Raw genomic sequence first — 25420 nt, forward strand, 5'->3', positions numbered from 1 at the left:
AGGTCAAGACAAATAGGAATGAAAACCGAACTTCCTTCTTCCCCTCCAAAGTCACAGTTTAGGTAGGTTATGGTCATTGCAGAAACGTTCACATTACTGAAGCTTTTGAGCTGTTGTCTGAAGAGGGAATATATTCTGTGTGGCTTCTCTTACCATTATCTTCTGGAGGGAAAAATGAAGGAGTGTGCAAAACAAAGAGCAATTTTAAACATCAGCTGAAGCGTTCCTGCATACCAGGGATCCTGGTAGTTTTTGGGGGTTTCTGACTTGTTACAACAGTCTCTACTTGCCTAAAGCAGTGGCAAGAGACAGGTTTAAAATTGTACATGTAATGGCTGCAGGTTGAGTAGAAGCACTTAGTCCACTTATTTCCTTCAGGAAGCTGATGTGAACACTTGAAAGCTGTTTAATGTGTTTAAGGAAGAAATTGATGTTGCCTCCATTTTAAAAATGCAGAAGTATCTGAGCTGATAAGAAAGCATTGGTTTCAGCAATTCAGATAAGAACTCTTTTCTACAAGATACTTCCCACATGACTAATCATAGCTTTCCAAAGGGATCTGCATCCAACTGACATGGTAGCTATTAGCAATAGGAGGTTGGATTTTTGGTTGTACATAATATCCTGCTCCTGCACTGCATTATACAGGCTCAGATCATGCTGGCACTAAAATACTCAGGTATTGGTTGAATAAAACCTTTTCATATGCAAAGGAATCCAACTCCTCTGGTAAGGAGTTATGCAAAAGACAGTTGTTTGGGTGGTCTTCTCAAGGTGCATGTCTTGAAGTAGGCCAAATATCTAATATTTTGAGCTCTTAGAATCATAAAAAGTCATTAACTAAAAAATAAAATGCTTGCTTTCTACTTTGAAGTAAAGTTTCTGTTGTGGCTGGATTTTCTATTTACATTTTGTATCAACTATATGAAAAACAGAGAATACAATGGCATTACCTATAGCAGTGTGATCTCAGGTATTCAACTTGAGGCAGGAATTGCTACCAGAGGGCAGGACAGAATTAAATTCCTCCACAGCTACATTGCTTTCTGTCCTGCACCTTCCCTCCCTACATCCTTCCTTGGAAACTAGAAATGTTATTTTTGCAACAGGTGAATTGGGGATCCTGCAAACAACACACCTCAGTTTTTCCTTGCATGAGACCATCCAGTACTGTGGATAATGTAGTGATCCCATGGGGAAAAAAATAGGCAATTAATTAAAATGCCATTTCTATCGTGCACGTAATTCTACCTCACTTACTGTCACTGTTGTCTTCTGACTTGTAGTGTCCCATTGTTTGTTCCCAGTTTTCAGCCCTTAAGAACTCCCACTACCAGTCTTTGGTATTTTGCTTCTGCAATGCCTTTGTTACTACACATTTCCAAACTACCTGTTGACAATTCTGGATCCAAAATACCAATAACGGGCTTCAGTATTTTGCTTCTGCAATGCCTTTGTTATTACACATTTCCAAACTACCTGTTGACATTTCTGGATCCAAAATACCGGTAACAAGCCTTTTCATTAACCTTTGTGAGTCATTGGAGACACACTTGCCTCTTGGTTTTGACTAAAGCTGTTGCTTAAGCCTGTTCTTTCCTTCTGTAGGGATGTTAGTTTTTCTCATGCATGGCTTCATTCCGGTTCATTGGCACAGGGTTCAGATGTAAGAAATCCAAGTGTGAGAAGGTCTGCAATGCAGTGCTGAGTAGCAGCATCCTTGGCCTGAGGTAACCACTGCAAAAGATCTTGAGAACAAAGTGCCCCTCAGCTTTTGCTATGTGACATCCCTGATACCAAGTAGCATTGGTAGTAAGTAGTAGTTGGATGAAATTACAGATTGTTTCCCTTGCTTCCTCTGCACCTTTCTCTCTATTGCGAGATCAGCCTGTAAACAAAGGGCTGGTAAAGAGAAATTAAATTCTAACAAAATCAGGTGAGTTATGTCTCCTCTTACCAGGGAGACTCCAATTTGCTGCTGGTAAATGAATTTGGCAACCCTTGTTCCACAGCGCTGGTTGTTTGCAGCCATTTTCAAGAAAAATCCCGCAATTGGAAAGAAAATTGATATACCTTCCAATTTCTGAGTCTATATGGAGCAATCGATCCACATTTTCACAAGATTTCACTTTACAGTTATTAGACCTGCAGACTTGGGTAGAGGTTTAAATTCCCTTGTAATATTCTTGGCTTTAGGAGCTGGGAGTTGAAGAAAAATGCCACGTACTGCAAGATGTAAACACATTGTGTGCTGGTGAAACAGTAAACCTTCAAAATTGTGTGCATTTTTATTGTGCTATGGAATAAAAATCAAAATGAATACTGCATAAATCCATACGTCTGTTTGTTCTGTAAATCTGTGTCATAGAGATTATATTCAGATGGGTGTGGGATATATTTTTGAAGAAACTATTTCATATACAATAAAAAAAGTTGAGTATTAGGCAAATGTACTTTTCTACAGACAAAAGTTGATTATTTGAGCAAAAGACTTGTGAACAGATAGCCAGTGTAAGGCTTTGTCATGCCCAAGGGTATATCTGAATGTCAGTGTGGACTTTACATGTCTGGAGTTTTTTGTCTTGCCTAGTTTCACAATTTGCATTTCATCTTTCTCAAAGCTTTATGAACTCTTCTGCTGGTATACATTGTTTGTGTGGCTTGTAACTACAGTCTCTACTCTTAAGGCTTATCTACAACAAAATAATAACCAACTAGTGCAAAGGAGAGGAGCAATGGGGCAATACAGAATAATAGTTAACTGTGTATTATTCTTGGTTCAGAATGAGTTCCTTCTCCTTCATGAATTTAATAAAATGAAAATATTAAAATTTGTTTCATGAATTGTCATTTTGTTTCGGAAAAAAGACAGCTCCACAAATTCAAAACAGTTATTTCACAATAACTGGATAGACAAGCCCTTGCTAAATCAGCTCACTTGCTGCTTACTAGCATAAATGTCAGTCTGGTTTTCATGAAATGCTATAGATTCAGTTTTTTGGGTGGGGAATGTGCAGATTTTGGGTTCTACATTTGTGGTCCTGCAAAGATTTGCCAGAAGTTTCCTGATGTGCAGTTACAGCACTGTGGAACTGCAGTTATCAAAATAAGCAATAACCACACAGGCTGTTAGCTGATGTTGGCTTGTGTAATGCTCTGGCTGATGGCTTCTGGACACTGCAGTCTTTGTTGGCACTGAACTTGTGTGTGTTTCATGAAACACGTGTATATCAAGGTTTTATCTAAGGGTGTGAGCTGGTAGATTGATAAATAGAATTACAGAACGTCCTGGCTTGGATGGGACCTTAAAAGATCATCTAGTTCCAGCCTCCCTGCTATGAGCAGGGACACCTTTCATTAGACCATGTCAAATAGTTGAGTTAAATATTTTAAATCAAATCCTGCACTCAAATTTGAAGGTGTTTTCTGGATTTAGTCAATGGTGTACTGTAAAAAAAAAAAAAACAGGTGACATTTCCAGCATTACAAGAACATTACAAAGCAAGTGTCATAAGCTTTGTGTTGTGCCTTGGGCAGAAGTGCCCAATGCCATATACGTACAAAGAACATTAAAAAATGGTCACAACTGTGTTTTGCCTTTAAAACACTGTTTTATTTCTTATAAAACTATAGTTCCCAGGCTTCATGCATGTTAGAAAAAGTGACAAGTTATTCACTTTCTTATGCTGTGATCCTATTTTACTTCTGCCAAGAATGATCAAAATGGGTAACACAAGAATGCTTCTGCAGACTTTCTATGGTATAGATGACTTGGCTTAATTTCTATCCCTGATGTCACTTAAAACCTTTTATATCCAAAGATGAATAAAATGTAAAACTGATCTACTTGCCTTTAAGTTTCTGTTAGAAGATCTTAAATATTTTCCCTAAAACATTTCAGTGAGTATCCCTTCACGTATTATTTGCAGTGTACTCTGTCATGTCCACAAACAGAAATTGTGCACCAAAGGACTAGGAAGAAATTCTTTACTCTGTCATCATTCTCTTTGTATTGTTCTCTAAAATTCAGGAAATCTCATTTGTTAGATCTTAATTGATGTGCTCTTCAAGAAGCCTCAAATGTGTTGAAGGCATGGGGTTTTTTATACCTGAACTGTTTTTCCCCTTGATGATTAGCTTCAAACAGGAGATGACTTCCCGCATTAGGCTATTACCCATCTCTTGTCAAGAGAAAACAAGTCAAACTGGCAGATTTGGGCAGAGCTGCCATGTAATATTTTATGCACATTAACTAAAAGCTTTGTTCTGGTTTTGGCTCCTAACAGCTCACAGAGCATCCAGAAGCTGAGTACTGATATTTCTTCTACTGTGATCTCAGGAGTGGAGCCCTTCCTTCACAGAGCTTGCTGAAATTGTTTTAAATTGAAATGCAGCAGCTCAGTCCAGGGACTGAGTGAATGACTGGTTGAATATGGTTGACTGTAGTGAATGCTGTAGGTGATATTTCTATGCTTGGTGTCACTTTCCTCTCAAAATCCCTGCATGTGAGCATAAGAAGTACTGAGAAGTAAACTATATGTTTTCTTGTTGCTTTTTGCTTTGGAGTGTGGTACTTCGTGACCTCCCCCTGTTGTGATATGTTGTACACTGAGGACCTAACATCATCTTCCTAATAAACCATTGGTGAGGATTTAGTTAAAAAACCCATTGAGTACCTATTGTAATCTGTCTTGTTGGCTTACCCTTATGCATGTGCTTGTTGACTGCTTCAGAAAACCCAAGTTTGAAATGTAGTACTTCTTTTAACAGTGTTTGAATCTTCCCAAGCAGATTGTGTTATGCAGGTGTTCATTAATTCTAGCTGTTATTATATTGTAGTTTTACTTGTACAGACATCAAGATTACAGGCCTGTATGTAGTTCCCCAAAATGTGTACTAATGATGGGTTTGTAACTTCCACGTCTTCACATACCAAAATAATCTTAAGTGAAAGTCATGTACAACCAGTAATTCACCTATTTCATTCTCCTGTGCTCTCTAGAGTGGATCTAGTTTGGTCCTGGCAATTTGTTGATGTTCATTTTGGTTTATGGGGATGGCTACCTCTTCTATGCTTAATTTAGTTTCAGAGAGATCCTTTGCCAAGCTTCTCCATGCTCCCAAATATGCATGTGCTCACTCACCGGGATTCTGGAATAAGACTTAGTCTTTCTTTTAAGATGTATACCATACAAAAAGTTCCTTCAGTTCTTCACAGTGCCTTCTTGCCTGTAAGACCTCCATTTCTTGCCCTGGCATCACCTAGCCCCCCTGAACTGTCTGGTGCATTTTGTGCTCCTAGTTGGTTGCAAGAAATTATGTCTAGTTTGAATCCATTTCACCGGTTTCTACTTAAACTGGTGTTGCCTGTCTACTTGTTTTTTCATCTCTAAACTACTGGTGTTTGTGGTCCTTGTGTTTTTCTCCAGCCTGTAAATTCAGCTTTTTGAATGTCCTCTTAATTCTCTAAAAGTTTACTAATTTTTAGCTTGCTGTTGGTCATACTGGCTTCTTTCACTATATCAAGCCCTTCTCAATAGAAGGTATGCATTAGCAAAGCATCTCCAGTATTATCTTCACTAGTTGTTTCTGTGCTGTCTGTAAGGACATAATTTTCTTACCTACCAATTCTAGCTTAGTTTTAAAAACTTGCCCTTTTTTACATAGCTCCACTTTATGAAGGTTGGTGCCTCATGTTGGATTATTTTAGCAAGCGTTTCCCCTGTGGATGAGTTGAATCTGAGTGTGTTACAGCTGCTATTAAAGACAGCTTCTACTGAAAGGTTTTGCTTCAGGTGTTACTTAGTACCATCCCAGTAGATACATTTACCTATGTGACGTTTAAAGGCACTTCCTTTGTAGAAGAATCACTGATAGCACCCAAACATTTCACCTCTTAGGTCACCCAAAGCCCTTGTGTTTTCTGCCCTTTCTGCTTCTCTGATTTCTCCCAGCACATCAGTTATCACTTGCTCATACAACCCCATCATTGACTTCAGAGGTTGTATGGATAATTTAGAGTGATCAATTTAGTTCTAAATGAAAAGAACTGCAAATACTCATGTGCAAGAAGAAATGTATTTACATAACAATTTTTAAAATCATTGTTTGAGTTGACTGAGCAGGCAGCAGATGAAGGATAGAAGGGAAGGAAAAAGCCAAAATGCATTGTCATTGATGAACATGAAAATTTAGATTTGATTAGTCTTTTCCAAGTAATATTATTTGTGACTACTTATCAAAGAAACTTATTTCTTACAAATGAAATACTTCAGAATATTCTAGTAATCATTGCTTTTCAATTAGAATTACAAGATAAATTTTCTGCCTTTTTCCCTGTATTTTGCAAGACTGCTGTTCAAAAGGAATAGTGAAGGATATTTGATTGGATTATAAAGTAATTTAGTTCTAAAATTTGCAAATTATTTAATGCAAAAAGACCATTTTGTCTATTTAATTTTATTAATCATTTTATATTTAATGTTTTAATTAAATTCCAAAATATAACGTGTGCTTATTTCCTACTCAGCACTAGAGCTGAAATGTAGTCAATATGCAAGTGTTGTTCATAACAGTTTCTTCTGACCCAAGTTTCAATAAAATGAGTGAAGTGCTAATTTGACAGAGAAAATGGTCAAATTAATTTATTCCTTCTTAATAATGAGAGGATATTATGAACTGAAGCCTGGAAATTTTCTAGTTGGAAGGGGAAGGTGGGGAAGCAAAGTAAATACATAAAGGAGAGAAGTAGTAAAAATAATAAGATAGGTAAAAATAAAAGGGAAATAAAGGATTGTTAGTTGAGTGTAGTAGGAAAAACATTGATGTACACACAGACTGGGGCACGAGAGGCTGGGGAGCAGCACTGCAGAAAGGGAGCTGGGGGTCCTGGGCCATGGCATTGAATGTGAGTCATTGTGCCCTGGCAGCCAGGAGAGCCAACCCTGCCCTGGGGACATCAGGCACAGCTGGGCAAGGGAGGGATTGTCCTGCTCTGCTCTGCGCTGGGGCGGCCTCACCTCGAGTGCTGGGGGCAGCTCTGGGTGACACAATATAAGAAAGACACTGAGCTGTCAGAGAGTGTCCAGAGTGGGACAATAAGGATGGAGAAGAGCCTTGAGGGGAAGCTGTGTGAGTGGCTGAGGTCACTTGGTGTGCTCAGCCTGGAGGAGAGGAGACTGAGACCTCACTGCAGTCACAATTCCTGGTGAGGGGAGTAACAGGGGCAGGCACCGATCTCTTCTCTGTGGGGACCAGTGACAGGACCGGAGGGAATGGCCTGAAGCTGTGCCAGGGGCAGTTTAGGTTGGATATCAGGAAAAGGTTCTTCACCCAGAGGGTGGCTGGGCACTGGAACAGCGCCCAGGGAAGTGGTCACAGCACCAAGCCTGACAGAGCTCAAGAAATGTTTGGACAACACTCAGGCACCTGATGTGACTCTTGGGGATGGTTCTGTGCAGGGCTAGGAGTTGGATTTCAATGATCCTTGATGGATCTCTTCCAACTCAGGCTATTCTATGACTTTATGAAAGATTTTGACAGAAAGTGGTAAAAGAAGAGAATGCAACAGCAAAAAACCCCAGCAGTTTTGGTTCTCTGGTGATTCAGTGTGCATCTTCTTCAGATTGCTAAAAATGGCTATGCTGGACATAATGATACTGTGAGTAGCTTCTGTGTGGTGTTCAGCCATATCTTCAAGTCAGCATAGATCTCCTTTCAGTGTTAAATAACATTAGCCACATTCCTTTAGGAGAAGAGAGTGGATCTTTAGTGTAATTTTTTCCTTATGTAGCTCAGCAAGCCACTGTTCCTCAGCTGTCAGTATCTATCACCAAAGAAACAGCATATACTCCTCTGCTCCTCTGATAATCCATCTCAAAGTTCCTTTTCCTGTGTCATTGAGTGCTGCCAGAGATGTATTCTGTGCTTCTGAATCTGGGAAAACTACAAATGCTGCTTCATGGTGAAAGCCCCAGAATTTCTTTTTCATTCTGCAGTTCCATCCCCAGCTACACCTTCATCATATGCATGTAGAAATGGAAGAGATTCTTGTAAAGATCAGTTTTCTGAGAATACTATGGTTTTGTGAGAAGTGTTACTCAATTTTTCTGACACATCCTCTGTGGAACTGTTTTGCCAAATGGTGTCTGAGATACATGTGTATATATAGAAAAGTTTCAGGGAAGGGAGGAGGTGTTGCATTTAATTCTTGTTTAGGAAGAGGTCAAAGATTACTAGTGTCCCATTTATGGGATCTGGTGTTTGTGAAATTCTTCAAAGATCGATGGTGTTCTTATTAACAGACTGAAGTATCTCTCTGAGCCCTTTACCTTGTTGCCCCTAGCCTGTGTTTCTAGGTTTGTTTCTGAAAGTGGTGACAAACCCCTGCAGCACTACAGACTGAGGGCAGAGTGGCTGGACAGCAGCCAGGCAGAAAAGGACCTGGGGATGCTGGTTGAGAGCAGCTGAATGTGAGCCAGCCGAGTACCCAGGTGGCCAGGGCCAGTGGCATCGTGGCCTGTGTCAGGAATGGTGTGGCCAGCAGGACAAGGGAGGTCATTCTTCCCCTGCACTCGTCACTGGTGAGGCCACGCCTTGAGTGCTGTGTCCAGTGTTGGGCCCCTCAGTTCAGGAAGAATGTTGAGGTGCTGGAGCAGGTCCAGAGAAGGGCAACAAGGCTGGTGAAGGGTCTGGGGGACAAGTCCTCTGAGGAGCAGCTGAGGGAGCTGGAGTTGTTTAGCCTGGAGGAGTCTCGGAAGAGACCATATCACTGTACAGCTGCCTGAAAGGAGGCTGTAGCCAGGTGGAAGTCAGTCTCTTCTCCCAGGCAAGCAGCAACAGGACAAGACAACAAAGCCTTAAGCTACACCAGAGGATGTTTAGATTGGACATTAGGAAGAATTTATTCACAGAAGGAGTGATCAGTCATTGGAATGGGCTGCCCAGGGAGCTAGTGGAGTCACTTTCCCTGGAGCTGTTTAGAAGGAAACTAGATGTGGCACTCAGTGCCATGGTCTAGTTGACAAGGTGATGCTCAGTCATAGGTTGGACTCAATCTCAAAGGTCTTTTCCAACCTAGTTGATTCTGTGATTTCCTGTTCTACCTTATTTTAACCTTGAGATGAAGACACTCCAATTATTTCTTTGTCTACTCCTGTGCAAGATCACACTTGTCATGCTGTTGGTCCTTCCCTACACTAGGCACGTAAGTGATTGAAAAAGCTTTTCTCTCATAAATCTCCTGCTCCATTATTTGTCAACACTTAGCCCAAGTTGCAGTACAACAGGGTCACTGTGATAATGTGTGGAACTAATGCCAGCCCTTGTCATGTGGTCTTAAAGGTTCAGATATACAATCAGAAAATTATGTTGTCTCTCAAAGGTCAGATCTACTAGAGAAGCATTCAGTAGTCAGTTGTTTGGATAGTACATTCCCCTGAGAAGGAATAGATTTGAATACTCACTGGATATGAGGAGCTGGTCTGGCACCCAAGCAGTCTCTTCCAAATGAGGCCTTACTCTGTCAGTGTGTACAGTATTTTTATTCTTCTCTTTCTGTGTTTTTGAGCGCTTTTCCTTGAGTTTGTGGACATTCTTGCCCATTGATGCTCTGTCCTAGCACTGCTGTGTCTGTGCAATCAAGCTGGTTTTGTCTTTGCTGGTTTACAGCTCAAAACACTTGGTTCCTCACCACCATCACCCCTCACCTGCCAAGAGATCATTTGATATACCAGACCTCTAAATTAAGATACTGTTTGATTTGCAGATTCTGAATTAGTGAGCTGTTCAGTTCATTTTCCCTGTCATTAGCTGTTAGAAAGCAGTATGTGAAATCTGTGACATGATATATTTTGGAATTTTACCATACTAAGCCTGTCCAGTTCAATAGTCTAATTAATTACTAGAGTCTGTATTCTGAAGATGAAGCAGTTAATTTACTACTGAAAACAGTGGAGTGAGAAATGTCTGCCTTAAGCATTTTGTAATTCTTGTCTTTAGGAATTTTGTTTGTTTGTAGGGGTGTATGGTTTTTTTTTTACAGAAGAGTAAACTACATAAGTAGTTTAAGCTCTTCACCTCTGCTTATCTCCAGAGTTGCAGCTAGCTCATCTACAGTCAGCAGTCTGACATTACTTGTTTTCCTGAAGCAGCATCTATAAGTTTGTCCCTAAAGCATAATTGTCAACCACAAATTTAAGTAACTCAGTACTGCTATAAAATGACCAAGGAAGCTGCATGATTAGGGTGACAAGCCATATGACTGGTGAACAGAAGCATGGACCCTTTCCTGCTCATTAAAAGCATAATTATTCAATCAGGGATAGGGAACTCTATTTCTTCTGTACCAAATGTGAATTTGGTAGGAAGCAGGAATATAAAATAATCATTTTGAGTTATTTGAAAGTGTTTTGAAGTATTTATAGAAGGAAATATTTTGTATGCAAGTCCAGTCTTGGCTCAATACAAACAGCTGTTAATGAGCTATTTCCCAAGAAAGCTTCCAAATTCGTTTAAAATGAAGGTGTAAGATTGGTCCACTGTTTAAAATTAGAATGCAAGTTGGTATCTGAGCAGCAAAGGAAAAGCTTCATTATTTCCACAGTGGAAAAGTTTAGGAATGTGTCTGCAAGATTGTGGTGTTGTTGCAACTTGTTTTCTTACCTCATTTATCAGAATGATAAAGTGGTGACAGGAGGTACTCTGCTTGCATCCGGAATGTCTTCCTGATGTGCCCACATGATTGATGTGGTTCATTTTAGAGATGTCTGCAAGAGAGCAGCATCAAGCACAGACTACTGTGATTGGAAAGAAAGATTCTGTCATAAATTCTAACACAGTAAAGAGGAAGTTGTTTGCTTTGCCAGGAGTCAGGACATCTTTAAAAACATTTTTATGTAAAACTATGAAACAAAGGTCTCTTCTGTGCTCTTCTCTTAATTTAAAAGAGGTGAAACACTTCTCTTAAGTGAGTTTGTATGACAAACTACAAGAGTTTAAAGACATTTTTATTGCTGTTTTCTAAGGGCAGTATGAACTGAATACAATAATTTTTTTTTAACTACATTTGTTAAATGGGAATTTGCTGTGTACATGCAATTTCCAAATCTACTAAACCTGAAGATAATTAGACACGCTATAAAAAGTCACAAATAGTAAAGTCTGCATGAAACATTTTAAAATCCCTCCCTCTTTTGTGTGTGTGCCCTCTGTCAGCAGGGTGTTGTAGAAGAGTTAACAATAAGCATACAATATCCTTAGGTATTTTTTTGCCAAGCTTTACTTGTTTCCCCATCTGTGTAAGAGCCACCCTTACTGGTGCATATCCCTGTGGGGACCTTGTGAGCTTGAGAGTAGCCATATGTCAAGGCCAGAGCTGACCATCAAAATCAGTGTGTTGCCTCTTTATTATGATAATGCTCTTCCTGTAGACAATTACATGAATTTATGATAATTCTAAATCACTGTATATTGATGTAAATAAGATGTGTGATGAGACCTTATTTATGTAATAAGATTATTAATTTTAATAGCCTTTGGAATGGCAAGTTAAGAATAAGAGAAACACATAGATTGAGATTTTTATCAGATAGCCTTATATAAAGGTTTTGGCAGTAGGAAACAAGAAGAGGAGATATTAGTTTTTAGAACAGTTCCTGCAGCTGTTATTAATCATGCAGATAATGCATAATATAAGATGGTTACATAAGATCCCTTGGTTTAACATTGCCCTTAAAATATGTTATTTGAATCTGAAATAAAACTTTCTTCTGAGGCAGTGGCAGCATTACCGTCTGAGGGCTGCTGAAGACCCTTTAGCAGGATCAGGGAAACGAATGGTGCTTGGAGCTGGAACTCCCACACTGCCTGTGGACAGCTTGTTGAAACAAATTTTCAGATTTTAGGAGAAGCTGCTCAGAGCCTGCAGCACTGGAGATCCCTCAGGGCCCCTTTTGTTTGATGCAGGTGAACAGGGGATGGCAAGTCCAAGGCAGCTGACCTTGATTAGGGGTCATCAAATCAGCTCTTGATAACAAAGCAGTGCAAAAATACCTAAGGCTCACTGAGAACAGTATTCATTCTAAAACATGCATTTGTGTATTCACAGGCAACACACTATCAAAAAGCCTGAACGCAAAAACACCTACCTCAGTATAAATAGTAGGTATATATAGATTGACAGCAATTGCCATCTTGTGTACAGTGATGTTCCTTAAAGTGCTCTCAGTACATGCTTTGGCTCAGTTTCAGCTGCCATAAAATTTTCAAATAATATGAGCATCTTGCATGATGGTCTACTTTACTTAATAAAAATGGAGTTATACTCTTTTTAATTATATGAGCAAGTAAGCCAGTGTGATTGGCCTGGTAACTGTGAATGTGAGTCTTGGAAGATAAGTAAGTGCCCTCTAATGATTTTTGTTAATAAGTCTTGCCGAGTTTTGCAAGATATGGGAGGAGAGCTTAATTAATAGCTTTATTGAATCTGTTTTTGTAATATTAAGTAATTAATTTGATATACCTTTCAGGTGCAGTAGACATTGCTGTCAATGGTATTTAGTTTTTACTTTCCTGATGCTATACAAATAGCATGTGAATTTTAAAAATCACTCTCTACTGACATAGTTCACTTTTTTTTTGAGGGCTCATAATGTCATGAGTAGTTCATGTAGCACAATATTATCTTTTAGTTACCTAAATGCTGTAATTAGCATACAGAATTGTAACTCCAGATTAATATTTTTACCTATTAAATCTGTAGTATGGCTCTTTCTTATGAGAAAGGAAAATAAGTTTTTAAGAATCATGGAGACAGCTTCTCCCCGCTTTCTCCTTCCTGAAGCATATGTAAACACAGCATTTTTAAGAGTCATTTAGCCAAACTAATGATCAGCTGGCTTGTGGACACAGGGGGAGCAGAACTCCAGGTTGTCTGCTCCTGCACCTGTGTGTGTGTTCACTTTAAGTGGTCTCTCTGGCCCTCTGACCCCTGCCTCTCCAGCCCTGGGTGTTTGCAGTTGCAGAGTAGCAGCATGCTGCCTGGTGGAGATCTCAGCCCCATCCCCAGGGATGGGCACAGGGAGCATCAGTTGATCCTCCTTGGAGAGGGGCCGCAGCACGGCACACAGCTTCGCTCAGGCTGCTGTGGCCCGCAAGGCAAGCACACCAAGTGTCAGGTGCCTGGCTGCAGATAAATAATTCCTGCTGTGCTGGGCAAGACAAGATACTCTGTATTTCAGTCCTGGGAATGGGGTGTCTGCATGTAGCTCACCTTTCTGAAAGACAGGGGTATAAGTTGTCTAAAGATTTGGGTTAATGCTGATTTGCTTAATTTATGCCATTTGTTGTGCAGCTATAGGCTTGAAAAGTTTTGTGTTTCTTCTCTAATGAAGTTATTTGGCAAATGCAGATCTATTAACCCTAGAAATACAAAGTGCACAGTCCCAGCCTGAGTCATAATAGTTTTTCTTTTGATTTTAAGGAGTGAGCAAGACTCCAGGGTTCTGTGTCTTTATTGAGAATATCTCTGTTAATAATGTTTCCTATTAGTAAAGCATCATTTTGGAAATCTGCCATAATTGTTTTAGAAGTGGCACACAGACAAGAAAGGATATAGTTTAATTGTTGTGAGGTTAAAGGATTCTGCAGTGTTCCAAACATTTAATGCTTGGCTCCAATTTTCTGGAATCTAGACTTTTGAGTGGACAGACTGTCCATTTCCTGAAATGGACACTGTAGTCCATTTCAAATTAATTTTAGGTTCTCTGAGTTACTAATTCAATTGATAAAACTGGATTTAGTAACCAAACTAAGGCAACTGTCATAAAAAGTAGTATTGAAATGTTCTGCTAGTGTCAATCATCCTTATCCACATTTTCATTAGCGTTTAGAAACACAGAAGACAATTATTTTATAATAGGGGTAGATAGAAAAAGAATATATTGCCTTCTAGATTAGTCTAAATTCTTAATTCAGTAGTAGAAGCCTTAAACAGAGTAATAGATCCTAATAATTTGTATGGTCAAATACTAGAAGGTTGGACATTTTTGTTGTTACTGGTACTTTGTATCTTGGAAACACTCTGGGGATCTTCATGTTAGGAATGTTAGAGGTCCTTATCTTCAGTATAGATAATTCTGAACACGGGTCTTATGAAAACTTGTATAACTCCTTCCCTAAATTTACTGAGTTTCCCAGGTGTTTTTCTAAGCGATACCCTGTGCTGTCATTTCTCATAGTACAACCTGTGTCCTCAATATGATACACAGGACTTTAACAACTTGGTAATTGTCAAAGTGGTTACACTTTCTGAAGCCAAGTAGCAAAGTGTTGAGACTTTAGTAAAATATAATACACACTGCTTCCAAATTATAGATATATTAAATATGTGTTCCTGGAAATCCATACTGTTTATGGATATATAGTACTTGCTTCTGTTTATCACAGATGAGACCATTTGTCTTGATTTTTTTTTGGTTTTTAACCTCTTTGATAATAGTGAAATGTGACATCTCCACTGTTTAACGATGTTTTAATGCTGACACTAAATCTATACTTGGCAGAATACAGTGAGATATGTACATTTTCCCACGTTTCAAGCTGCTTTATGTGTGGGGTTTTACTGTGAGAATATTGTATCATTTGGTTGCATGCCACAAAATAAATTGCAGCAAAGATCCCTTTAAAATCCTCTGCTTCTCAGCCTTGGGAAGGAGGAAACAACATCATCCATTTCTGTAGGAAAGCAGTCCCTTCAGGCTGAGACAGCACACAAAAATTTTTTCATAATAAAAAGCTTTTAAAAATAAACTTCAAGGGGAATTACTGTTGTCAACTGAACTCAAAAGCTTTCAGTTAAAATTCATATGAGTTAGCCATGGAGAAAGGTGTTATTACTCTGTTATTATGCAGCCAGGTCCATTACTGATGAAGACTTGTATTTTGCAGGCAACTGCAATCTGTATACAGTTTTCTCTTTGTCTTACCACAGCACAGTACAGAACACATATTGATACTTTCTTTGGTGCAGAGATGATTATGATGATAATGATTTTTATTAGCTTTAAATTAAGAGGCTGTTATTGCCCTAGGGGTGCCTATATTCTTACCCACCTTAAGGCATATTTTTTTGGTTTGACAGCAGGAGAGGCCTGCATATGTTGTGTATTTGTTAATTGAGCTAATTACAGAAGGATACTCTAACTTATCTTGATGCAATGTATAAGAGTAACTAAGAGTATTTCAATGGCAGGAAGTGCAGGACTTCAGATTGATGTGGCTCCCATTCTTCATCTTCTTTTGTTTTGCAGTCCACTCCTTTACACTTAGCAGCTGGCTACAACAGAGTTCGGATAGTCCAGCTTCTGCTTCAGCATGGTGCAGATGTTCACGCAAAGGACAAAGGGTATGTAAAATTAATTGATTTATTACCCATTTGCAGCAGTGGTCTTGTAGTAGTCTAGATATAGAATTATTTATTTGATTCATAGTGCAGTACAATCTCAAATAGTTGTCTAAGAATGTGATATTTGCTTCCAAAATCTGAGTATGCTTCAGATTAGTTGCGATTGCACTTGTTTTAAGGCTTCTTTTACACCTTTAATTTTTTTTCCAACTGTGAGCTTTACTCCCATTCACAGACTACCCGTTAAAATTATGGACTAACAGCATTATTTTTGGAAAGGCAATGGGGAGAAGATACAAGGACTTAGTAAAAGATGTGTATTGAAAAGCTTCTCTGTGGTCTCATTATCCTTTCACATATAAGGACGTAATTCCAAGTAACATCAATAATGCTCATGTGCTCACAACTAGTGGTCCTCATAGATCTATCTTCATTGAAGCTGACAGCAAAAATCAAGATACAGTAGAGGCTAAACTATTCTATTTTTGCATTAAGGGTGGTTGTTATGTAAGATCAGCAAAGTGCACAGCAGTCAGAAATCTGAAATGATAAATCTAAAATCTGTGCATTGTTCTCAGCCATACATTTCTGATCTCTAAAATGATGATTTTCATGATGGTTGGATTGGAAGGCATAATCCTAACATGGTAGAAATTCGGGTCCTAGTTAAAAGCATACATTTTATATTCAGAATCCATAGAAGTAAGATATGTGTGTGTGCTGTCTTCAGCATCAAATCTGAGGAACTTCCTGTATTTTCATTTTCTGCTGAGTCCAGCCTAGTGTTAGAAGAGATTTTAAATTTTCATAGCTTCTTTCCATTTTTCCCTTTCTCTCCAAAACAGTCCTAAGTGACTTAAACTTTTAAAGTTTCACTGATTGTAGCTCTTTGATCTGTCCATTTACCCCAATGGCTTTTTTAACAATCGTGTTGTTAAATGCATAATGACATATTATGCAAGCCAAAAAACAAAAATACACCCAAAAAGGCCCCACAAAATCCACAGAAAACCAAAACACACCACAACCCCCCCCCAAAAAAAAATTAAAACACAACAAAAAACCTTCCTCACACTCCTCAAAAAAACCACACAAAGAATAAATCACAAAAGTCCTACAGTAAAGGTCCATATAATACCTATTTAGGTAGAGCCAGCATTATTTAAGCAAGTTGAAGGACTTTTGTACCTTTAAAAAATTTCAGCATCAGTTAGTAGAAAATTCCAGTGTAGATGCTGTAATGAGTTTTGAACAATTTGCTTGGAATGTGTGAGAGGTAGTTAAGTTAAACTTGAACTTGGGGCTGGAGCAGGAGAGGAAGGAAAGCAAACAAAGAAAGGAAAACCTTTCAGTACTTAATCTGTACTGAACTTTAAAACAACCCAAGCATATTTAGAAACATCTAACATCCTAGTAAGCTCCCACTATTTTTTAGTGGCACCACACATTTAGAATCAGTCTGGTGTTTTGTTTTACCTTGCTGTTTCTTATTTATACATAATTTATAAGTAAATAGGCTATTAATAACTGTCACTTTTCATTTAAGGAGCTAAATTAGGCTACACTGCTTTTATAGAACTCTTGGGTTCTCTTCAATGGAGTCAATTCAGAGAAAGTGCTTAGGAATTTTTCTGTGTTTTCTAAATGGCCATCATTTCCAGTTGCTCCCAGGGAGAAGCCCAGGCTAGGAAGCAGCTCTTTCTCCACTGGTTTTCCTTTCCCTTAGGAAAGGATCCCCTAGGGGAGGGGATGCTGCAGAAGTGGCCAGGTGCATTGCTGCAGGATTGTCTTTGCTGACAGGCCTTGGAGCTCTCAGTCCTCTGAGATGACCATCATTTTGGAAGGGGGCAGGTGTTTTGAGTGCTCTGTGGAATGGGTCGTCTCTCTCTGACTCGCACATGCACCCATGAGTTGTAATTAAGAAAAGTAATGATAGACAAATTTTCCCCAAATTTTCCTCTCCTGTGACAAATGTGCTGCTGCTTCTGGGAGCAATCACCTTAAAATTAAGTTTATTTAATTGCTGTCTACTACTTGCTGTCCTAATTATCTCCAAGTTGGTTTTGCAGTCCTGGGAAATGCCCCCTGTATTTTTCATAGGTATTATGGGGTTAATTATGGTTTTCATGTATTATGTGTACTGATCTGTTGAGCCATAACTAGCCTGTCATGCTTGGCTTGAATTAAACTAATTTTGTCCTCTGCAGTAATTGCCCATCTCACATCTCCTTTTCAATGCAGGACTTTTATTACATCTTGTGCTTGTGAATAAATCCCTGTTATTTACTTTGCTAGTGTCATTTTTAAGTATGGCCTGCAGTAATATAACACTACAAAAATTACAGGGACTCTCTTAGAAGTATCTTGAATAGTTAAATAGGTTGTACTGTAAAAATGGAGGAAAATCAGGTCATTCCACAGTCTAGAGCAGCAATTTGAGTCTGCTTTCTATGGATATTTGTACATTGTCATAAGATACCCAGGAGTTTAGTTAGAGTTATCTGGGGACTTTAACCTTTCACATAGCATTTTAAACATGAGTTCCTATTTAAACAGGAGTTCCTATTTAGGCAGAAGCAGAACACCGTTGAGGAAATTGAATGTGGAATGGGACTTTTCCCCCTCCTTAATAGCTTCAAGAAAGATCACATCAAAGCCAGCTAATGCTAGTCTTAATGGTAGATTAAATATCTGTGGCCTGTTAAAGCAGAAAAAAAAAACCACCCACCAAAAAAAACCCAAAAAAAAACAAAAAAAAAACTTTCAAAAACCAAGCAACAAAACCCCTAGTTTTAATGCCACACTTAAATAATGTGCTGTTTGGGGAAGTCAGATTTTCTCATTAGATTGTAAATCCTAATTTTTAAATGCTTAACTTCTTAAAATATTTTAACTTTCATTTTATCTTTTCATCTCAGTAGGGAGAGAATTGTTCCTCCTTTAAAAATGCCACTTAAAAAAATTGTCATTTGCCTTCTTCTTCCATGCAGTGGTCTTGTGCCTCTTCATAACGCTTGTTCCTATGGACACTATGAGGTTACAGAGCTGCTGCTTAAGGTAAGCAGAAGGATGGAAAGTAGTAACTGTTGATTTAGATGTGTTAGATGAATTGTTTATATTAGAGTTGAAAAGTAAGATTTTTTTCTTCCTGATAATAACAGGTTTCAAACATCATATTGTCATTTCAGAAGCCTGCAGCTGTAGGTCTTTGAAACAGTATATGTGTTTTTTTTTTCTTGATCTAATTTCTTTGGATTGATAATAGAGTTGAATCTTTCTGTTCAAAAATCAGCTCACATAAAAATTCCAATTATTTTTTTCAGATTTAACGTGTTTTGGTGTATGCTGGTATTTTTAATTAATTTTGTGTGTGTGTTCATACATGAGTGATTTGAACCAATTTTTATAATAAAATAAAAATCTGTAAGGTTTTTAGTTGTTGAAAACGGTTTCTTCCTAATCCAAGGCTTTTTTTGCTATGCTAGCATGGTGCCTGCGTGAATGCTATGGACCTCTGGCAATTCACCCCGTTGCACGAGGCTGCTTCCAAGAACCGTGTGGAGGTCTGCTCCCTCCTGCTGAGCCACGGCGCCGATCCCACCTTGGTCAACTGCCACGGCAAGAGCGCGGTTGACATGGCTCCAACGCCTGAGCTCAGGGAGAGACTGACCTGTAAGTGCTTCCAGACTGAAAACACTTGGTGGTGGGTGGAAAGGGATGCCTTCCTTCCAGGCCACCTTCCTCAAGCTTCAGAAGAGAGCACAGAGCAGCAGAGCAGCTGCAGCTGTGCATGCACTTTGAAGTGCACAGGTACCTCTGATACATTGTTGGTCATATTGCCTGGTTTTCTGAAGCTTAGAATTATTAAGGCACTGCTGAATCAGTGACCTCAGGGGTTTTTTATATTTTAAGTCCAGTTCAGTCACATAGGAGCCTCTATATTGAGGCTCTGTATTGCATTTAGAAACTTTCTGAAGCTTTGGTGTGCAACCTTGGGGATGGAAATTCCATCACTTTCTTTTGCAGCAATCCTTATGCTGTTTACAAACCAATATTTCATCTCTAATTTTAATTTGTATGCCTTTGCTTTCCTTCTTTGAGGGATTTGTTTTCTGACTCTTAAAATGCAAAAGATAATTAAATGAGACATATATGGAAACAAAGCATTATGAAGTTACAGAAAACTTCTTGAGAATTAGCATCTCAATTATAAATAAGTTTTTGGTTTTATCTCTCACCTTTCCAGTATAGCAGAAGCCCCCAGGCACTAATAATGTGATTCTCCACTACTCAAAATCACAGCCAGTCAGGTTTTGGTCTAGTCACTATTCTTTGCAGGGGAAGATGGCAAGATCATGTGCAGCAGAAAGCTTTGGTCTAGAAGAAAAGAGGAGGGCATTAGTATCTATTAGATACTTCTCTACTCTGAGTCCTGGGCTATAGCTTCTGGCTCTGAAGAAGGTTAATATAGAATTTATTTAAATTAACAAGCAAAAAAATTCAATTTAAACTTCAGTTTATTTGTGTATATAGAGTTCTTCAAGAGCAATGAGGGAAGATTCATGGCCATTAATATCCACTGAAATTTGTAAACAAATGTGAACGTTATGTCAAATTTGACAGTATCTTGATGGGATAGCTTGTATTTGCATCCCAAAAATATCATGTTTTTATGTTCTTGAGCTATTTTGTCTTATCCTTGGGGAATAAAATTACATGATATTTGTTATTTCAAGATTTATTTGCATTTGTGCTTTGAGTAGTGCTTTTCTTACAAAGAAGTTTAAACCAGACGTTAAAACAAAGGTGGGAGAAAAAAGCCCCTAGGCTAACAAACCCAGGATTTCAAGTTTACTTATGAAACAAAAATATTTATATTTTTACTGAAATTGAGGTATTTTTTCTAGGCTCAGATAAATTTTTCCTGACCTGCCTTTTGTCTGAACATTTTGAGAAAAACACTTCTTTTCAAATTCAAAGTTATTTAAAATGGAACCAAACAATATTTGGAAATAACAAAATTAGCAATCCGTCCTTGCAAAGATATGACTGCTGTCAAAACTCGTTTCACCTTTGGAGCAGACTGGCTTCAAATGCTTAGCTAGTCAGTTTTCTATAAGACCAATAGTTTAGTATTTTATATTTAAATTTTATATATGTATGATTGTTGGTTTTGTTGTTTTTTATAATTTTATAGAAATTATATATATACTTAATATACTTTACATTGAATTATTTGTCTTGCAAATGCAATAAAGTTTTTAAAAACAACTGTAATGCTTTATTTTCTTAAGAATAGCTCATAGCATTGTGCTTCTTTGAATACAGAAGTGGGTAATGTAGAGGTCACATATACATGTCCAATGGATGGAAGATAAAAGGGAGAAAAGCTGTAAGGATTTAACTCAAGGAATAGCTTCCCCTATCCTTTAGCATATCTCTTTGGTTTCAGCAAAGCTTCTTTCACATTCTGTGTCCCAGGGCAGCTGCCACTCAAAGACATGCAGAAGCACTCCTCTTTCCTCTTACTGAGTATAGCTGTCTTTCTGCAATAACATTTATAAATGTGACATTTTGCTGAATATTAAATGTGTCTTCTTCCTCTAACAGATGAATTCAAAGGACACTCTCTACTGCAAGCAGCCAGAGAGGCAGACCTAGCCAAAGTGAAAAAGACACTTGCTTTGGAGATCATTAATTTTAAGCAGCCACAGTCACATGAGACTGCACTGGTGAGATTATAGAGTCAATCCATTTGTTTCATGATAAATGTGCTGGGAGCCTGGAGTCAAGGAGTTTTATTTCTGCACTATGAAAATACATTCATCATCTGAGATAGAGAATTTGGCATTGAACACTTTCTATACTTAAATAAAATCACCATTATAGAAAAAACATCATATAATTTATCACTTTTTTCCTTCCTTCTGGTAGGTTACAGAAGTCCAGTCACTCTTCACCTTTTCATTTTTCTCTTCTCTTGCATTTTTTCCTATAAACCTCTTTTTTTGTTGGACTGTTGCTGTGGTTTTTTATGGGCTTAAATTTTATTTCAGTAGCCCAGGGTTTCCTTCATGTTTTATGTGAACAAACTTGGATTACCATTTTTTGTCATAGGATATGTAAAACTGTGGTGCAAATAGGTGTATATCATGGAGTCTTCCAGGTTTGGAATAGTACTGACAATGTCAGTACTGACAATGACATTAGCTACAGAAACAGGGCTCTTTTGAGACTTTCCTGGTATTATTCCGCTCTTATTTAATTGTTTAAAGAAGCAGTGGAAGCAAAGAGCACAGCCAGTATCCCAGATGTAGTGAAAACTTTGAAGCTGAGACTGATGGTATTATTAAAACCACTATAGTTATGATATTTTATTCCAATGGAACATTTTCTTCCCAGTGGTAGGTCTCGGCTGCAGGCATGCAACTGCATATTTAGTATTGGAAACATTGTGATCAGAACATTGTGTGTTGGGTACCAAGCATCCATATGCTCTGTTTCCTCTGTGGAGGACTCAGCATCCTCGCCTGAAGCTAGAAGCATGATAGAGAATAGAGGTTTATAGGCTGAATGTGAAGACAGTATGAAATTTGGGATTATGTTATCCTTTTCTTTCTGAGTGTATCAACTGTCACTATGTGGCATCTCTTTAGCTGTAATTATCACTTCTTAGTCCTCTGATGTTCTTTGCTCTTTTCTGCCTGCTGATTCTGCAGAGACAGCTGGACCAAATGGAATATTTTAGCTCTATTGATGTATTTGGTTCACTGTTCACTAAGTGCTTGACTGTGATTTTTCAGTTTTTGGCTGCTATGCCTGAGATTTCCAAATTGTCACCAGTCCAAATGAAAGGACTTAGCTTCTAGGATCAGATGAGGTTATGTGTAATCTAACTGAGCTATTTGTGCCCTAAGCATGACAACATTTTCCGTGGGCCACTGGGGTCTCTGGTGTATTAGCCAAAAGGCCAAAGCAAGCACCTCACATAGGTTTTAGTGATGCTATAAGGTTTGGCAATACTTCAGCATTTGTGTGTTTTAGAGCTTGTTTATCACATAAACAGGAAATAGAGACAGGACATTATCTGCAAAGCCTTAAAAATGCTGCCTCACTTCACAGCAAAAGTTGATCTTAATGGTTATTTAGAAAGCTTGCCTTTGCAAAATTTGGATGTGCCCTGCTGATTAACAGCAGTATAGAAGTCAAAGGTATTTCATATGGAGGCAAAGGTATTTCATAATGAAGGCTGACACTGGACAAAAGATGCTTATTGGTACTAGTGCTACCTATTAGCATTGGGTTTGGGGTTTGTCTAATTGTAAAGGCTATTGTTTTGCTATTAGAAAGTTAGAGAACTCTTCCAGGAGGCTTCCTACCTTTTATGGGTTACTGGTTTAAAATGTGGGTAAAGATATAAACAGAAAAATCCAAAAGTTTCTCCTATTTCTCATAGTCTGCTATCTTGAGATGTCCACATTTGAAATAAGCATTTCTGGACTTGATTTTAAGGCTGGGTATTTAATCTTATCTGGAACCATGCTGGTAATTCCAGGCTTCAGGAATGCATTGATAGGGCTACTGTTGAGAAGCCAACAGATGCCAGCCACATTTAGGACAATAGTTAGATCTAGCAAAGGGCTGTGTGGTCCCACAAGGGCAGGCATGAGCATTGAGAATCCCTGTGTTGAAGGTTGTGTCTTTCTCATAGTAGCATGGGAAGAAAGATACTCTAAGAGAAATGTATTGCCTGCTTGCTTATTACACAATCTGTAGTTGGGTGTATGGCACAAATGGCCATTAATAAGGTCAGTATGGAACAGAAGAAGAACCAAAGCAACATTTTAGTCCTGTCAATTTGACAACTGAGCAGAATCCTTATAGACCCCTTTGGAAACCCTCTGTAAAAAGTTAGGCTGTTTCAAACTCTTTGTTTTTCCCTCCTTTGTTCATTATGTGTCAGTTTTGTCCTGATAGCTGGTTAATGTAGTTGGGACCATACTGCTTATTTCCTAAGTGATAAATAGCTTTAAAATTAAAATTGTTTTTCTGCATAGAATAATTTAACAGTGATCACTAACCTGTATTTTGTTCAGTATGATGAATTCTGTTTGTAAATTTTGTAGTCTGTTTTTAACAGAATAATTAGGGGATGAAGTAATGTATCTTTAAAGTTCTTTATGGTCTGTGTAGTTGAAATGTGCTTTGTATTTACTTTTTTTGCAGCACTGTGCTGTTGCTGCCGTGCATCCGAAGAGGAAACAAGTTACAGAACTATTGCTCAGGAAAGGAGCAAATGTAAACGAGAAAAACAAAGAGTAGGTTTCTCAAATGTTTGAGTTTTCCAAAGGCCTCTGTCATGCTAGGAATATAAGAAACTAATACATCACTTTTTTTCCCCCCTCTAGTTTCATGACACCTTTACATGTTGCAGCTGAAAAAGCTCATAATGATGTCATGGAAGTTCTGCATAAACATGGAGCAAAGGTAAATATACTTGCATTTATTTTATTTAAGACAAAGGGCAATAAGAAGGGTTATGTTGATTATATACCATGTAAGTTTTTGTGATAATTGTTGCCTTTTAGTCTATAAGCTTTGTGCTTCTTGTGTTAACCTTGAAATGTGTTTTATCTGAAATAAGTACAGGATCCTCAGGAATCCCATTTGAAAATTAATTCTCTCAAAGTAACTGAATACAGGCTTTAGGAGCCTACCTTACTCATTTTTAATGAACCTTGATATATTTTCTAATAAATGTGGTTATCTCAGTTCCTCATGTTGCTTTCTCTTGTTGACTTGAAAATATCCAGTGACTGAAGTTAATAACACTGAGTTTAGTATCTTACTGTTGAGTATTCCTTAGCCCTTGCTTGCTTCTTATTCTCAGGGTTAGATTGTTTGGCTGTGCCCTTTAGCTATTGATAGGTGCTGACCTAAGTAACTTGTGAGCTTGTGAACACATTGTTCAGCAAGTTACTCAACGCAGAGGAAGCTATAACTGACTTTATTTAGAGTGTGTTTAAGCATCTTTCAAAAGTGTTTTGGAATGATCTTTCTACAAGTTTAGCAGTAAACTTAATATTCATGGTAATGATATGTATTGCTACTTAATTTTCTCAGAAACTCTTTTGGATGGATACTTTCTTTGCATTAGCTAAAATATAAAAGATCTCCTTGTTTTTGCTTTGAATGGGGCTCAGATTACTCTTTTTAAGTCTTCCTTTCCATTCAGGGAGCTAGAAATGAAGAGCTCATTGTTACCTGTTTATTACCTTATTGTTACCTGAATTATTACTTGTTATATTATGTTATTGTCTGTAATAGTGATCAAGTGTCAGTCCTGCTGTGATAGGAGGTATGAGCAATGTAGTTGTATGCACAGTTAAGTGTTTTTATTTTGAAACAATGAATTTTAATTTATAAGCCTCTATAAGAACTCACTGCCAGATTTCTTACTTACTTCCATAGTACTTTAATGGCATCATAAAATAGCTTAACAACAGTTCCACAGCAGAGTTGATCGTATTTGAGAGTCTTAATGCAGTGGTGACTACTAAGTTTTGCCTAAGGGGGAAAGGAGGGCCAAAGTTCTTGATTATAATAATTAAAACTGTTGGTTATTATTTTCCCAGATTCACTCTTAGTATCATGCCTATGCATTGAAAGTAAAAAAAATTCATTTTGCTGTAGGAATAGATACCTCATAATTTTTATGGATCTGCTTTTGCACAGAAATTCAGTACTGATGGTATTTAGGTAGTCACTGAACTGGACATGCTGGAGTTTCAAATGTACTGATACCGAAGTGCTAGCTGCTTTGAAATACAAGGAGCTTCTGTGTGCTACTGCTGTACTCTCCTTATTTAAATTAGTGCTCTCTTGAAAATCTATGTCATTTGTAGTCAGGTTTAGGAGTAAGCTCAAAGATGGCATCCTTACTAGAATGGACCCATTTTATTTTGTCAGTGGCACATTCTGATGATAGTTTATAATTCTTTTATCTCCTGAAGCTGG

General features: G+C 38.1%; 1 protein-coding gene across 1 annotated transcript in view; it reads left to right on the forward strand.

The window, feature by feature from the left end:
- Window positions 1-25420, forward strand: part of TNKS (tankyrase) — a 125324-nt gene that overhangs the window by 66183 nt on the left and 33721 nt on the right. The window contains exons 6-11 of the mRNA XM_021532595.3: window positions 15309-15403; window positions 18394-18460; window positions 18889-19075; window positions 21014-21135; window positions 23630-23721; window positions 23812-23890. Of these exons, the coding sequence (XP_021388270.1) occupies window positions 15309-15403; window positions 18394-18460; window positions 18889-19075; window positions 21014-21135; window positions 23630-23721; window positions 23812-23890 (642 nt within the window). The remainder of the gene's footprint in view (window positions 1-15308; window positions 15404-18393; window positions 18461-18888; window positions 19076-21013; window positions 21136-23629; window positions 23722-23811; window positions 23891-25420) is intronic.

Source organism: Lonchura striata, chromosome 4, assembly GCF_046129695.1.
Source record: "Lonchura striata isolate bLonStr1 chromosome 4, bLonStr1.mat, whole genome shotgun sequence".
Taxonomy (NCBI): domain Eukaryota; kingdom Metazoa; phylum Chordata; class Aves; order Passeriformes; family Estrildidae; genus Lonchura; species Lonchura striata.